General features: G+C 46.9%; 1 protein-coding gene across 1 annotated transcript in view; it reads left to right on the forward strand.

Annotated features, from left to right (window-relative positions):
- The window catches only part of LOC147115529 (uncharacterized), a 68,214-nt gene that overhangs the window by 40,840 nt on the left and 9,839 nt on the right, over positions 1 to 17,535 (forward strand). Inside the window, exons 8-9 of the mRNA XM_085989835.1 lie at positions 2,346 to 2,508; positions 7,883 to 8,053. Coding sequence (XP_085845961.1) covers positions 2,346 to 2,508; positions 7,883 to 8,053 — 334 coding nt within the window. The remainder of the gene's footprint in view (positions 1 to 2,345; positions 2,509 to 7,882; positions 8,054 to 17,535) is intronic.

Raw genomic sequence — 17,535 nt, forward strand, 5'->3', positions numbered from 1 at the left:
CTATCCACCATCAACAACCCCCACCCAAGGTGCACTCCACCGGTGACAAGCCTCCCCTCCTCCCCTCCTCCCCTCCCAAGACCAGCAGTACGTTATGTCTCGTGTAGCATTTAACCATCTTACTCTTTTATCTATGTCCTCTTGTTCTAGATCCTCAGTCACTTATCAACAGTCAGTTTCTATCTACTCTGTTCCATCCCTTCATCATTTTAAATACCTCTAATTAATCACCCCTTCATGTCTTTTGTTCTAATAAAAACAGACCCAATTTTTCAAGTCTTCCTTTGTATTTTCTCTGTTGCCCGAACATCCTTCCTACAGCATGCTGCCCAAAACTGCACGCAGTGCTCCAACTGCGGTCTTAAGGTTTTATATAGATTCACCATCACATCTCAATTTTTTATATTCTATACCTCTTGTGATAAAACCCAGTATTCTGTTAGCTATTTTTAGAGCCTTGCCCACTTGAGAGGCAGTCTTTAATGTCTCAGCTTAAATGATATGATATTGTAGCCGTTACTGAGACCTGGCTACGAGCTGGGCGTGACTGGGAGCTCAGTATTCCAGGCTGTAAGATCTTTAGGAAATTGGGAATTGTGCCTTTGGATTGGAAAATTGTGAGTGTCACTCCATTATTTAAGATGGGAGGGAGGGAGAAACCAAGAAACTACAGACCCATCAGTTTAACATTATGTATGTGGACGTTACTGGAATCTAACATCAGGAACAGAGTAACTGAGTAATTGGACAAGTATCATCAAAGTGAGTCAGCGTGGATTTGTGAAGGGTGGATTGTGTCTGACTAATGTAGTTCAATTTTTCGAGGAGGTCACTAACATGGTGGATAGGGGAGTGGCTATGGATGTTGTCTATATGGACTTCTATAAAGCAATTGATAAGGTTCTACAAAAGAGATTATTAGCAAAAATTATAGTGCATGTACTTTCAGTTTTGCTAATGACCTTGTGACATGGGTTGGTAATTGATTGAGTCATAGGAGACGGAAAGTAAGGATAATGGGAATGTATTCTGATTGGCGGGATGTGACAAGTGGTGTTCCCTTGTATATCAGTGACATGGAAAAAGGAATAGAGAGTTGTATATCCCAAGTTTGCAGATGACACAAAGTTAAGAGGCACAGTAAGTTGTGCAGGTAGGAGCAGGAAAGGGACATAGATACACTAAGTGAGTGGACATTACTAAGATAGATAAAGTTCAATGGAGGGAAATGTGGTGATCCACTTTGAATCCAAGAAAAATAAATCAGAATATTTTCTAGGAAACTAGGAACTGTGGAGAAGCAAAGGGATGTGGGTGTCCATGTACACAAATCACTAAAAGCTAATTTACAGGTGCAAACAATAATCCATAAAGGGTTAAATTATGCAGACTGGTTGCATAAACTTGTCTTGAGTTTAGAAGGCTGAGGCGAGATCTAATCAAAGTCTTTAAAATGATAAAGGGATTATACGGTAGATACAGAAAAACTATTTCTTCTGGTGGGGGAATCCAGAACGAGGGGGCACAATCTTAAAATTAGAGCTAGGCGATTTTGGAATTAAATCAGGGAAGCACTTTTTCACACACATGGTAGTGGAAATCTGAATCTCTCTCCCCAAAAGGCTGTGGGTGCTGGGGGTCAATTGAAATTTTCAAGACTGAGATCGATAGATTTTTGTTAGGTAAAGGTGTCAAGGGATATGGAGCAAAGATGGGCAAATTAAGTTGATCAGCCATTGAATGGTGGAACAGGCTCGAGGGGCTGATTGGACTATGTTCCTGTGTAAACCTGAACCGCCAAATCCCTTTGCTCTTGCACCTCACCCAGCTTTGCCACATTCAAAGTACAAATATGAATTTTATTTTAGGCCCAAATTAAATCATAAAACTCATTTAGCACAGTGAGATTATTCACAAACTAACCTATCAGCGGTCCAATATTTTTATGAGGTACTGGTCAATGCCAGGGCCCATTGTTTACCTTAGATACAAGTATATGTACTTAAATTAGTTGGAAGTCTTGACATTTGGAGCTGCATCAAAGGTGAAGCCAAGCAGAAGAGATATGTAGTGGAAATGCTGTAATGACCCAATAGTAACCAGTTGAAAATGGTGATGGACTTTATCCTTTGGGTCTGTTTGAGTGTCCGATCAGGTTGCTGTTTACTTCTACGAACCTGCTGTTAGGGTAAACTTAATTCATTGTTTTTTTTTCCAAACGACTGGATGTGTTCTCGATTTCAGCTTACTGGTCATAAACTTTAACTGATTTTAATAAAAATATAATGTATTTCTCACTTCAGCATTCCTAACATGTGACTCCTTTGCCCCCTGTGGATTCTTAGGACAGACAATCAATGTATCCATGGCAACCCGTGCGAGGCTGGTGGTGACACCGTTTACTTTACAGCGGTGGACGCGGAGGGAAGTGCCTGCTCTTTCATCAATAGCAACTGCTTTGGCTTTGGCACGGGACTTGTACCAGAAGGCTGCGGGTTTGCCTTACAAGTGAGCAATGAAAAAACAAACCTCACGCACAGACACACGCACACACCTTTTCATCGCAGCAACGGGCAGTTCTCTGCTACTGAGAAGTGCTGCGTACACTATATACTGATAGCACATCCATGCGCGACAGGGAACGGTGGCCCGTGGAAAAAATATAACCCATGCAGTGACAGTGGGCCTGAGAACTCACAAACCATGTCAATGGGTGTGACTGATGATGCATGAGCGTGAGACCAAGTATTACACAGAAACAGGCCATTCGGCCCAACTGGTCTGTGCCGGTGTTTATGCTCCACACAAGCCTCCTCCCACCCTATCAGCATATCCTCCTATTCCTTTCTCCCTCATGCGTTTATCTAGTTACCGCTTAAATTCCTTTAATATCCAAAAATCTATCGATCTCTGTCTTGAATATACTCAGCGACTGAGCCTCCACAGCCCTCTGGGGTAGAGAATTCCAAAGATTCATCACCCTCTGAGTGAAGAAATTTCTCCTCATCTCAGTCCTAAATGGCTGACCCCTTATTCTGAGACTGTGACCCCTGGTTCTAGACTCCCCAGGCGGGGGAAACATCCGCCCTGCATCTACCCTGTCAAGCCCTGTAAGAATTTTGTATGTTTCAATGAGATCACCTCTCATTCTTCTCTGCTAATCACCTCACCCACTCCCTGTGGTAGCGAGTTCCACATTCTCACCGCTCTCTGAGTAAAGAATTTTCTCCTGACTTCCTTATTGGATTTATTAGTGACTATCTTATATTTATGGCCCCTAGTTTTGGTCTCCCCCTCCCCCACCCCCACGGCAAGCAGAAACATCAGTTTGACATAGTCCCCTGTCGCGTATCCCATCTATACCACAGGTTCTCCCAAGACCAGGTCCGCGATTTTCCTCCCACTATCCTGCTCTAAATCAGGTGGGATCGTGATGGAAAATTAATTGGGGGTGGGGGGGGGGGGATAACTAACAGAATGACCTGCATTTCTGCCTGACCACTATTTTCCTCCCTCACTGCACCCCCCACCCCCCACCCAACCATGTGTAAATAGAGGTGGGGAGGCTGGGCCCAGCGAGCCGACCCATTTCCCTGCCTTCCTCTGCTGACTCCAGTGACTGCCAGGAGAGGGGAATGGTGGCTGGAGTCCCTGGGTCAGCGATGGAGAGCCCGCTGATGCCCCCTCTTGGAGGCAGGCGGCCAGTTAGCGGGCCACACTTCAAGCCTCAAACAATCACCTTTTTAGGCTCCGAGGCCTTAGACAAAAAATCTCTCTCCGATCTTCGGGCCTCTTCCGTCCCATTTAAGTGGTCCCCTTCTCTTTGGGTGCTGCTATAGGGCCCTGGTGAGACCACACCTGGAGTACTGTGTACAGTTTTGGTCATCTTACCTAAGGAAGGATATACTTGCCATAGAGGGAGTGCAATGAAGGTTCACCAGACTGATTCCTGGGATGGGGGGATTGTCCTATGAGGAGAGATTGAGTAGACTAGATATATTCTCTCGAGTTTAGAAGAATGAGAGGTGATCTCATTGAAACATACAAAATTCTTACAGGGCTTGACAGGGTAGATGCAGGGAGGATGTTTCCCCTGGCTGGGGAGCCTAGAACCAGGGGTCACAGTCTCAGAATAAGGGGTCGGCCATTTAGGACTGAGATGAGGAGAAATTTCTGCACTCAGAGGGTGGTGAATCTTTGGAATTCTCTACCCCAGAGGGCTGTGGAGGCTCAGTCATTGAGTATATTCAAGACAGAGATCGATAGATTTTTGAATATTAAGGGAATCAAGGGATATGGGGATAGTGCAGGAAGTGGAGATGAGGTAGAAGATCAGCCATGATATTGAATGGTGGAGCAGGCTCGAGGGGCCGAATGGCCTACTCCTGCTCCTATTTCTCATGTTCTTATGCTGCAGTGTTTCTTGGCTGACAGTGGCAGGCATCCTCTAGCTGGTGGGGATCCCAGTGGAAGCCTGCCCTGTATAGCTGATGTCTGCCCACCTAAGAAACTGGGCCAGGTTCATGGGAGGGTTGGGGTGGCCGCAGGTGGATGCCTCCTAGGGGCAGATTCAGGAAAATCCAGCCCAAAATCTCTTTTTTGAGAGTGAGACCCTTATCTAAGTATTTTTCTTCCCTTCCCCTTCTTTGTGTCTCTTGAGCCAAATACACTATCCGACATGCCCTTGCTCCTCCTTACGTTCACTGTGTTGTAATCAAAATGCATGGCACGGTCTCCTACTCTAGCTTATTCATTCCCAGGACCGTAAAGCCATGGGCCTCATTGACGTAAGAAAACTACTAGGCACTTGGTCTAAGCGTTAAACAAAGCTTTAATCAACTGTCTTACAACATGGAGGTCTAGTCGTGTCCTTCACTAGTTCCTGTTAAGAATGTCTTGCGCAAGCTGGACCCGTGCCCGATTATTTATACTCTCCCTGGACAGCGCCACCCGCAGGCCGCTCAGTATTATTTCATAAGTCTTTCTTTCATGAATGACTGATTCATGTCACTCATTATCTATTTTTCCCTCCTCCGTTAAAACATAGAAAGAGGCCATTCGGCCCATCGTGTCTGCAATAGCTCATTGGTAGAACAATCCAAAACTAATCCCACTGCTCTGCTTTGACCCCGTAGACCTATATCCCTCTCTGTGTCAAATATTCATCCAACTTTCCTTCAAAAGAAAGAGTTGGGCCTTCTCTCATGCCTGCTGTAGGTGGTCCAGGTCTCGCTATTATACAACAGCATGCTCAGAACACACGTTCAGTAGACCCATATCTTAGCTAAGAGGCATAGATTATAAAAGTTGAGATGTAATAGTAAAATAAGACCACAGTTGGCGTATCGTGTGCAGTTTTGGGCTCCGTACTATAGGAAAGATTTTGACACAATAGAGAGGGTACAGTGCAGATGCTGGCTGGTGTGATATGAAGAAAGACTTGAAAAGTTAGTGCTCCTTTCCGTAGAACAGAGGAGGTTAAGGGGTGATTTCACAGAGGTGTATAAAATTATGAAGGGATGGGACAGAATAGCAGAAACAGCCTGTTTCCAGTCATTGAGGGGGTCTAGAATGAGGGGGACCTAGATATACGATCCAATATAAGAGAGATTTAGGACAGAGAGCAGGAGAAATGTTTCTTTACACAGAGGTTGTGAGGCTGTGGGATGCACTACTGGAGTTAGGAATTGAAGCAGAGACCATGCCAACATTTAAGAATCGGTTAGATAGGTGGTTAAAGGCAAGGGGAATAAAGGTGTATGGGAACAGAGTGGGCACGTGGGATTAGGACTTCTGCCCATGTGGAGAATAAACACCAGCATGGATTGCTTGGGCCAAATGGCTTGTTTCCATGTTGTAATTCCTAAGTAATCTGGTTGGCACTGGTTACTTGATTGAGATTGAAGTCCAGTGCCCGGTGAAGACCAGTGCCCGACAACCGAGACCAGTGCCCAATGACCGAGAGCAGTGCCCGATGACCGAGAGCAGTGCCCGACAACCGAGGTCCAGTGCCCGACGGCCGAGAGCAGTGCCCGACGGCCGAGACCAGTGCCCAACGACCAAGAGCAGTGACCAGCCGAGAGCAGTGCCCGACGGCCGAGAGCAGTGCCCGACGACCGAGAGCAGTGCCCGGCCGAGAGCAGTGCCCGGCCGAGAGCAGTGCCCGACCGAGAGCAGTGCCCGACCGAGAGCAGTGCCCGACAACCGAGACCAGTGCCCTGCCGAGACCAGTGCCCTGCCGAGACCAGTGCCTTGTCGAGACCAGTGCCTTGTCGAGACCAGTGCCATGCCGAGACCAGTGCCATGCCGAGGCCAGTGCCATGCCGAGACCAGTGCCCGACCGAGACCAGTGCCCTGTCGAGACCAGTGCCTTGTCGAGACCAGTGCCTTGTCGAGACCAGTGCCATGCCGAGACCAGTGCCATGCCGAGACCAGTGCCATATTGCTTCAGTTACACTCTGCCACTCAATGGCACAGCAGGACATTGGGATTCCACCATGCTGTGCCACTGGGTTGAACCTTCTCCCCAACAAAATACTGAAGCCAGGAAATCCTCACAAAAACACCCTGACAATGTCGCCACAGAACAGAGACCAGAGGAATTCTTAGTTCTCTGTGTCTTGCGATACCACACAAACAAATGCAAAATTTCTCCAGTCTTATATAGATGCCATCATTATCACGCTATCAGAAAACGGGGGAATCTGAAAGAGGAGCTTCACTATAACTTTTATTGTGAGTGAGACAAAAGGCCAATCAGACCTTCTTTGTTTGAACACTGAACATTATTATACACTGAAATATTTCATGGTTTAGAACCTGGGGTGGTTGTGGTAAACCACTTTTATCGTTACACTATGGTTATCACTGTTTACACTGTTGTATCACTACACAAGGTCACCTCTTGTCACGCTGTTATACCTGGGCTGACCACAGCTGACTCCGCCCATGGCTCCGCCTGCTTGCCCAGGTATAAAGGTGGTCGACTGGCTGGTATTCCTCCTTGTTGGACCCGATCACCCACGAGGGTGGGCTCTGTCATTTAGCCAATAAAAACCTATAGTTACTATCTTAACTCGTCGCTTTTCATTGGATGAATTGATAGGTATATCAGTGGTAATATTGAAATATTACACATTTTCTCCACTATGCAAAATATATCCATGTGACTCAGTTAACCATGCAGAAAACACCTCCAATATCTACTATGTAGCCTTGATTCATTTTTCTCACTTTCTCTGTAAGGTTGGAACATATATTTGCTCCTACTGAGAGCAGCCTTTCACTGGCTATTTATTTCCCTCCTGAACGATCGCTACATTTGGCTGCAGGAGCACTCTCCGCAGTTCCAAGTAATTCACTCTTGAGGTGTTTGGCTGTAATAAGGTTCAGCTGTGGTTCAGTGGGTAGCACTCTTTGCCTCTGAGCCAGAAGGTTGTGGGTTCAAGTCCCACTCCAGTTGAGACTTGAGCCCATAATCCAGGCTGACGTTCCAGTGCTGCACTGGCGGAGAGTGCCGTCTTTCGGATGAGACATTAAACCGATGCCCCACCTGCTCTCTCAGGTGGATGTAAAAGATCCTGCGGCACTATTGCGAGGAAGAGCAGGGCGTTCTCCCCCAGTGTCCTGGCTGATATTTATCCCTCAACCAACATCACTAAAACAGATGATCTAATCATTTATCTCATCGCTGTTTGTGGGAACTTGCTGTGTGCAAATTGGCTGCTACATTACAACAGTGACTATGCTTCAAAAAAAGTACTTCATTGGCTGTAAAGCGCTTTGGGATGCCTTGAGGTTGTGAAAAGCGCTGTATATATTTTCTTCTTTCTTTCTTTTAAAAGGTGAATATTATTCTAACTATTTTGACTTCTTGTTTTAGAACAGAGGCTCCAATTTCTCACTCAGCCCTGAGCACCCAAATTGCCTGGCACCGGGAAAGCGGCCCTACCACACGATCATTCCCGCCCTTGCCACATCTGCTGCCACTGGACAACTTCTGTGCAGCTTTGGAGTGATGGGTGGGTTCATGCAACCTCAAGGCCACGTGCAGGTAAAGGCCAGTCTGTTATTTGTCTAACAGGTATTACTTCGCATCCAGCTGTGATAGGTGCATGTAGCTCTTCTATGTGACTTGCTTTGTCTAGCAGTACCTGTTTGCATGTTGCACCTTGAGGGCAGGTACGGTTGCAGCAGCTGACACAAGTCAGAGATGGCATCTTTGCTGGGGCACAGCCTTCTCGTACACTGGTCTATGATGAGGTTCCTGGCTGCTGACATGTGTAGCATTTTCTGTGCCTTGGGCCATACTGGGATCTCAAAGTCCTTCTCCTAACGCTGAAGCTCTCTAACCATGGTCTCCTCCAGCTCCGCCAACAGGTCCATGGTGTGCTGTACCCATGCTGCTTAGTCTCCGATTGCTAATGCCCATAAGCTATGTGCAGTTCAGGTGACCACACAAACTCTTCTTGCTCTCGGTGTTTCTTTTAATTCTAGGTTGAAATGAGAGTAATTAATACAATATGAGAAACCAGTAAGTTTGTTGGACATTTGCACAATTCCCTTTAATTGCAGATTAACAATTAGCATGGGGAAGGGGCTATATCATTTTGAATACCTCTATTAGATCACCTCTTAACCTTCTCTGTTCCAAGGAGAACAGTCCTAACTTTTCCAACCTCTCCTCATAACTCATGTCCCTCATCCCTGGTAACATCCTGGTAAACCTCCTCTGTATCCTTCATGCTAGAACTTTATAAATCACTGGTTAGGTCTCAGTTGGAGTATTGTGGACAATTCTGGGCACCACACTGAGAATGAGAATTTAGTGGACCAATCATTTCCTAAGCTTGTGTCAAAAGTACAATTGTAACATTGAGTGGAAGTGCGCTTGAGCCTCTTTGGACAGAACTAAAGGGGTCGGTTAGTGATAGGAATACTCATAGATAATGAAGAGGAGCCAAGTCAAATGCTCTGGGAAGGAATAAAACGGATGAATTTGAGGTGCAGAGTAGTGATGATGGGGGATTTTAATTACCTTAATAATTGGGATGCATTTAGAAGTTTGAGGTCATGTTTGACAAATTTACTAGATCTTCTTGATGACGTTTCTGACTATGTGGATAGGTGATGTTCTGTATCTGGATTAGGAACATAGGAACAGGAGTAGGCCATTCAGCCCCTCAAACCTTTCTCGCCATTCAGCTAGATCATGGCTGATCTGTACCTCAAATCCGTTCACCTGCCTTTGCTCCATATCCCTTGGTGTTGGAGGTGGATGGTGTGGTTGACTGTGTCAAAGTTGCAGAGAGGGTGAGGAGGGATGATATTGTTCAATCACAATGTTTCAAAATACAGAATCCTGACTTTTAGACTCGACTAAGTCATTCACGCCCCATGACAGTACCCTCACCAGATTGACTATAGCTTCAAACTGGACTGAACCAAGCCAGTTTGATATAATATCCTGATATGGATACCTTTATAGAAAGAACAGGAGCAGGCCATTCAGCCCCTCAATTCTGTTCCACCATTCAATTAGATCATGGCTGATCTGTACCTCAATGTCATTTACCCGCATTTTTTCATATCCCTTGATATTTTTACCCAACAGAACTCTATCGATCTCAATCTTCAATTTCAATTGACCCAGCATCCACAGACTTTTGGGGGAGTGAGTTCCAGATTTCCACTACTCCTCAGGAATGCACTTCCTGATTTCATTCCTAAATGGCCTAGCTTTAATTTTAAGATTAAGATTGTTCTGATTTGCCCCAACAGACAAAACAGTTTTTCTGTTTCTGGAGTGGGTGTTGGGTTCTGTATCTGGAGTGGGTGTTGGGTTCTGTATCTGGAGTGGGTGTTGGGTTCTGTATCTGGAGTGGGTGTTGGGTTCTGTATCTGGATTGGGTGTTGGGTTCTGTATCTGGATTGGGTGTTGGGTTCTCTATCTGGAGTGGGTGTTGGGTTCTGTATCTGGAGTGGGTGTTGGGTTCTGTATCTGGAGTGGGTGTTGGGTTCTGTATCTGGATTGGGTGTTGGGTTCTGTATCTGGAGTGGGTGTTGGGTTCTGTATCTGGAGTGGGTGTTGGGTTCTGTATCTGGAGTGGGTGTTGGGTTCTGTATCTGGAGTGGGTGTTGGGTTCTGTATCTGGAGTGGGTGTTGGGTTCTGTATCTGGATTGGGTGTTGGGTTCTCTATCTGGAGTGGGTGTTGGGTTCTGTATCTGGAGTGGGTGTTGGGTTCTGTATCTGGAGTGGGTGTTGGGTTCTGTATCTGGATTGGGTGTTGGGTTCTGTATCTGGAGTGGGTGTTGGGTTCTGTATCTGGAGTGGGTGTTGGGTTCTTTATCTGGAGTGGGTGTTGGGTTCTGTATCTGGAGTGGGTGTTGGGTTCTGTATCTGGAGTGGGTGTTGGGTTCTGTATCTGGAGTGGGTGTTGGGTTCTGTATCTGGAGTGGGTGTTGGGTTCTGTATCTGGAGTGGGTGTTGGGTTCTGTATCTGGAGTGGGTGTTGGGTTCTGTATCTGGAGTGGGTGTTGGGTTCTGTTTCTGGAGTGGGTGTTGGGTTCTTTATCTGGATTGGGTGTTGGGTTCTGTATCTGGAGTGGGTGTTGGGTTCTGTATCTGGAGTGGGTGTTGGGTTCTGTATCTGGATTGGGTGTTGGGTTCTGTATCTGGAGTGGGTGTTGGGTTCTGTATCTGGAGTGGGTGTTGGGTTCTGTATCTGGAGTGGGTGTTGGGTTCTGTATCTGGATTGGGTGTTGGGTTCTGTATCTGGATTGGGTGTTGGGTTCTGTATCTGGAGTGGGTGTTGGGTTCTGTATCTGGAGTGGGTGTTGGGTTCTGTTTCTGGAGTGGGTGTTGGGTTCTTTATCTGGAGTGGGTGTTGGGTTCTGTATCTGGATTGGGTGTTGGGTTCTGTATCTGGAGTGGGTGTTGGGTTCTGTATCTGGAGTGGGTGTTGGGTTCTGTTTCTGGAGTGGGTGTTGGGTTCTGTATCTGGAGTGGGTGTTGGGTTCTGTATCTGGAGTGGGTGTTGGGTTCTGTATCTGGAGTGGGTGTTGGGTTCTGTATCTGGAGTGGGTGTTGGGTTCTGTATCTGGAGTGGGTGTTAGGTTTTGTGCCTGGAGCGGGTGTTGGGTTCAATTTCTGGAGTGCGTGTTATATATCTGGATTTCAAAAAGGAGTTTGATGCTATCCCACATAAAAGATTATTGTATAAGATTCAGGCCTGTGGATAGGTAGAAATGCAGAGTTGAATGAAAGAATGGCTACTGCAAAGCACGCACTGAGTAGTAGTAAATTGGAAGTAGTAAATCTGGATGGGATACTCTCTGTGTTCCTCCAACTCTGGCCTCTTGTGCATCTCCCACATCCTTCGCCTCACCATTGGTGGCCGTGCCTTCAGCCCTCCAGGCCCTAAGCTCTGGAATGCCCTCCCAAAACCTCTTTGCCTCACCACCACTCTCTCCTCCTTTAAGACACTGCTTAAAACACACCTCTTTGACCAAGTGTTTGGTCACCTGTCCTAATATCTCCTTCTTTGGCTCGGTGTCAGGTTTCATCTGATTACGCTCCTGTGAAGCACCTTGGGATGTTTGGCTATGTTAAAGGCGCTATATAAATGCAAGTTGTTGTTGTTGTTGATTTGGTTATTAATGGAGTGCAACAGAGATCGGTATTGTAACTATTATGGTTTATCATTTTCATAAATGTCTTAAAGACTGAAATCAGTTCATATGTGATTAAATCTGTAGATCACACCTCGATAGGAGCAGTGGCAAATTATGCTGGATTTGTGGGTAGAACACGGGCCAATGTAAATAGCTTCAAAGTGACTAGATTTGAAAAAGGAAAAGGTTGTAGTGTCCGAGGATCAATAATACTCAGACTGCAGGAGAACAATAAAACAGGTATTTACTGAACAGAGAGTAATTCAAGACTGACGTACAGAAGCCTGCTATGGCTTTATATACAGGGGTGGTCACTGCCGGTACTGCAGTATAGAACCAATTCTTCTCTTAAAGGTACATACACAACAATTCTTCCCCTTTTAGATAAACAGTACATAACATTCATTTAACAACTAAATAATAACTAATTACAATTACAATTTTCTCTGTACTATATACATCAACTGAAATAATCATTTATAAGTTCAATCTTTGAGGAGGCTTCCTGATCCTGACTGGATAACGCCTTTCTCGAATATCCTGTTCTTGCGGCGGAGTTGATTCTGGCTCATTGTCATTGGTTGGTTCGTCAGCTTCCAATACCACTGCTCTGAGGTAGACAAAATCTGCACTTCGGGTTGATTACCAGGTGCACCTGCTCGTGGTATGGGTTTGGCTTGTTCCTGTGACTCTAGAATCTGGTCAGCATGGCATCTCACGATGCTCTCTCCAACGACCACTGTGTACATTAGTGGTCCCTGCTGTGTGCATATCGTTCCTGGCTGCCATTTTTCTGTTCGGTAGTCTCGGGCCAAGACTGGTTGCCCTATCTTGAAGCTCCTGGTTGGCTTCTCATTTATGTGCTGGAATTGCTTATCCTCAACATCTCGTCTTATGTTTGGTTTGAGCAAGTCCAGGCGACATCTTAGCCTTCGGTTGAAGAACATTATGGCTGGAGTTTGGCTGGTGACTGCATGTGTCGCATTCCGGTAAGCAAACAAGAAATTATCCACCTTGTGTTGTAGTGATATGTCGTCATTATGCATTGCCTTTATTGCCTTTTTAAAGGTCTGAACAAACCTCTCAGCCAATCCATTTGTGGCTGGATGATATGGGGCAGATGTGTAATGTTTCACCCCATTATTCCTCAGAAACCTCCGGAAATCCTCGGACACAAACTGTGGCCCATTGTCGGAGCAAATCTGTTCTGGCAAGCCATTCCTGGCGAAGATGGTCCGTAGGACTGCAATAGTTTTCTCCGTGGTGGTGGAGGACATTTTGATGACCTCTGGTCATTTTGAATGGGCGTCCACAGCGATTAGGAACATTGAGTCCATAAATGGACCAGCAAAATCAATGTGTACCCGTTGCCATGGAGATGAGGGCCACTCCCATGGATGTAGCGGGGCCTGTGGTGGAGCGTTTTGGACCTTCTGGCATCCTGTGCATCTCTTGGTCATATCCTCGATTTTTTTTATCGATTCCCGGCCACCACACAAACGCCCTGGCTAGGCTCTTCATTTTTATCCCTCCCAGATGACCCTCATGAAGCTCATTGAGCACTCTATCTCTCAACTTGGGTGGAATTACCACTCGGGATCCACACATCAAGGTCCCCCGGCACACTGACAGCTGTTCTCTCCTTGGCGAGAATGCTGGCAACAGTGAGTCGCCATGTGCTGGCCATCCCTTCACCGTCAAATCATAGACCCGAGAGAGTGTCGGGTCATTTCGGGTTTCCTTCTCTATACTTGAGTTTGTAACAGGTAGACATTTGACTATGGTCGCATGGAATATCTCAACAGGGTCCACTGCAGGTGCTTCCTCTACCATAGGCAACGGTAGGCGCGACAGCCCATCAGCGTTTCCATGCTGTTTCGTACCCTTGTACTCTATGTCGTACTGATGTGCCCCTAGAAAAAGTGACCATCTTTGCAGCCGTTGCGCCGTCATCACCGGAACGCCCTTCTTTGGGTTAAAAATGGAGACCAGGGGCTGATGATCAGTCAGTAGGGTGAATTTCTGCCCGTGCAGATAGTGATTGAACTTCTTCACCCCCCACACCAGGCTGAGGGCCTCCCTGTCAATCTGGGCGTAGTTACGCTTGGCTGAGGTTAACAAGCGCGACGCAAAGGCTATTGGCCTCTCTGAACCGTCAAGGAATTTGTGTGACAGCACCGCTCCGATGCCGTAGGGAGACGCATCACATGCTAACCGAATCGGTAGTGTTGGATTGTAGTGGGCCAATACTTCTTTTGAAGTGATTAGGCATTTACATTTCTGAAAGGCACGCTTACACTCATCACTCCATTTCCATGTTACTCCAGTTTGCAGTAGGGCGTTCAGTGGGTGCAGAATTGTAGATAGATTCGGCAAGAACTTATGGTAGTAGTTCACCAACCCGAGGAACGACCTCAGTTGCGACACATTTTCCGGTGCTGGAGCCTTGACTACAGCCTCAATCTTGTCCGGCGACTTATGCAACCCTTCCTCATCAATCATGTGGCCACAATACGTGATTTGTCTCCTGAAGAACTCACATTTGGGGCGGTTGGCTCGTAGCCCATATTCCTGTAATCTCGTGAGCACCTGCTCCAGGTTGGCAAGGTGTTCACTGTCATTTTCGCCCGTAACCAGGATGTCGTCCAAATAACACTGGGTCCCCGGGATCCCTTGCAGGACTTGTTCCATCGCCCTCTGCCAAATAGCCAGGGCTGATGCTACCCCGAATACCAGTTGATTGTACTGGTAAAGGCCTTTGTTAGGTTGATTGGCCATGATAAAAAATTGACCCTTAATGTTAGGGGGGATTAAATAAGCGGGGTTACGGGGATAGGGCTTGGGTGGGATGGCTGTCGGTGTTCGGGTTTGGATGATCAGCCATGATCTCGTTGAATGGCGGAGCAGGCTCGAAGGGCCGAATGGCCTACTCCTGCTCCTATCTTCTATGTTTCTATGTTTCTATGTTTGTGAGTGTTTATCGTGAGTGTTTCCTAGATGCTTCTTCCACCTCCATTTGTAGATACGCTTGGGCCAGATCAATCTTTGTAAAGCGTTTCCCTCCAGATAGTGAGGCGAAAATATCTTCTATCCGTGGAAGTGGATATTGTACTGTGTGCAGGACTGGGTTCACAGTTACCTTGAAGTCCCCACAGATGCGAACCTTCTTTGGCTCCCCAGGCGTGCTGCTCAATGATTTCTTCATTACAGGAACGATGGGTGTGGCCCACTCGCTCCAGTCCACCTTGGACAGCACACCCGAACTCTCCAGCTCTGCTTCAACGGCTGGGCGGATCGCGTAAGGTACCGGTCTGGCCTTAAAAAATTTTGGGTTTGCGTTATCTTCGATTTTTATCATTGTCGTTACTCCTTTTAGAGTCCCAAGTCCTTGTTGGAACACCTCTTTCGCGTCAGTTAGAATTTTTGACAGTCGTCCAGGTGTGACGGCATCATCCTTTTTATCAGTCACAGTTAGCGCCTGAATGGAATGCCAATCCAATTGTATTTTTCGGATCCATTCATGTCCCAATAGTGGTGGTCCGCCATCCGGTAGTATATATAGAAACAGTTTCTGTGTTTCCTTGCCGTTGTATTCAACTGGCACCCTTATTTTTCCTCTGGGGTAGACTTTTTGCCCCATGTATGTCTTCAATACAATGGACGTGTCCTTCAAGGGTATGTGTGAGAATAGCCGCTCATAGTCTCGTCGATGCATGACAGTTAGGGCTGATCCTGTATCCAATTCCATCTTTACTTGGGACCCTGCTATCATGAGGGTGACCCAAATGGTTCGGTGATCCTCCTTTGCGATCACGTTGTGTAACTTTAGACAACTTAGTCTCCTGCTCCCGGAGTCATTATTACTCTCCTGATCTTCCGAACTACTGTCTGTCAATTTTTTTACTTTCTTGTACTTTTCCTTAGTAGTTCTTGTAGTGTTGGTTTTCTTTCCCGACCTGCAGACTCTTGCTATATGTCCCATTTTCCCGCATTGCCTGCATACTTTGTCCTTAACCCAGCAGTCCTTCTGATCATGGGTTGTTCTGCCGCAGCGATAGCACATTTCTGCTCCATACGCCATTTCGTTAGCGCTGTATTGTGGTTTCTGTTGTATTTCCGCAGCTCCCCGTGCTGCTGCTTCGTAGGATACTGCCACGCTGAAAGCCTGTTCTAGCGTCAGGTCCTTTTCCGAAAGTAGTCGTTTCTGGGTTCCTTCACTCTGGAGCCCGCAGACAAACTTATCCCGTAAGGTGTCTGCCAGTCCTGCTCCGAACTGGCAGTGCTTCGATAACTTGCGTAGTTCCATAAGATAGTCAGCATTGCTCTCATCTTTGTGCTGGTTTCTTTTATGGAACTTGAATCTTTCTGCTATCAGCAGCGGTGTAGGGTTTAGGTGTTCCTGTAAGATATTAACAATCTCTTCAAAACTTTTCTCCATTGGTTTAGCTGGGGTAATTAAATTCCGCAATAGGTCGTACGTTCTCGCGCCCACCAAATTTAATAATACCGACGCCTTCTTTCCATTGGCCACCTCATTGGCATTGCAGTACACTTCAATTCTTTCCACATACGTGGTCCAGTCTTCTACCTCGTTGTCGAAAGCAGTGATACTGCCACTCTTCGGCATCTTGGGTGACTTAAAATGGCGCCTCCCGCGCTTTTCCTTCTTCCCCTTGCTGCCACGCTGCTCCTAGCGTTCTACAGGGTAATGGCGGCGACCCGCGGCTTCGGTGCGTGTCACTTTTCCTTCCCCGCATTCTATCCTCTCCACGCTGCCCTGTTCTTGAGCACCGACCGCGCCCTGTGCGCTCCACCCTCTCTCTCTCTCTTTTCCTCCCGACGACGCTGCACGACCCCTTTGCAGAGCTGCTCGATCGAGCCCGAGCCCGCCGCAGTCCGGAAGGGTCAGCGCACTATCTGCTACCAGCACAACTTGCTGGAACACCTCGACTGGGGAGCCAGGCCCAGCTCTCCACAGCCTCCCCTGCAACTCTCCGATGGATCCCTGGGCGGTTGCCCGCGGTCGACGCCCGCCGTTCTGACTTCGACCTCCAAGAAGCTTCTCTTCAGGGAAAAGATCCCCGCGAGGCGATGCAGTACTGCAGGTGAATTCAAACCTGCCCATCGCCAGTGTAGTGTCCGAGGATCAATAATACTCAGACTGCAGGAGAACAATAAAACAGGTATTTACTGAACAGAGAGTAATTCAAGACTGACGTACAGAAGCCTGCTATGGCTTTATATACAGGGGTGGTCACTGCCGGTACTGCAGTATAGAATCAGTTCTTCTCTTAAAGGTACATACACAACAAAGGTAACATGGAATATATAGTCAATGGGGATATATTGGAGCTTTGAAAGCAGGAGAGAGATCTGGGCATATTGATGGAGAGATCAAGCGTCATAGTCATAGAGTGATAGAGTCATAATGGCACAGAAAGAGGCCATTCGGCCTATCACGTCCGTGCCGGCTCTCTGTAGAGCAATCCAGTCAGTCCCATTGCCCCGCTCTATCCCCGTAGCCCTGCAAGTTTATTTCCCTCAAGTGCCTATCCAGTCTCCCCTTGAAAACATTGAGTGTCTCCGCTTCCACCACTTCCATCGGCAGCGAGTTCCAGGTCATCACCACTCGCTGTGTAAAAACGTTTTCCCTCACATCCCCCCTGTATCTCTTACCCAAAACCTTAAATCTGTGTCCCCTAGTCCTTGTATCATCAACTAGTGGGAACAGCCCTTCCCAGTCTAGCCTATCCAAACCCGTTATAATCTTGTACACCTCCATCAAATCACCCCTCAACCTCCTTTGCTCTAATGAAAACAAATCCAGCTTCTCCAACCTGTCCTTGTAGCTAAGATCCCCC

This window comes from Somniosus microcephalus, chromosome 6, assembly GCF_052327205.1.
Source record: "Somniosus microcephalus isolate GS21.2 chromosome 6, FLI_Smic_1.0, whole genome shotgun sequence".
Taxonomy (NCBI): domain Eukaryota; kingdom Metazoa; phylum Chordata; class Chondrichthyes; order Squaliformes; family Somniosidae; genus Somniosus; species Somniosus microcephalus.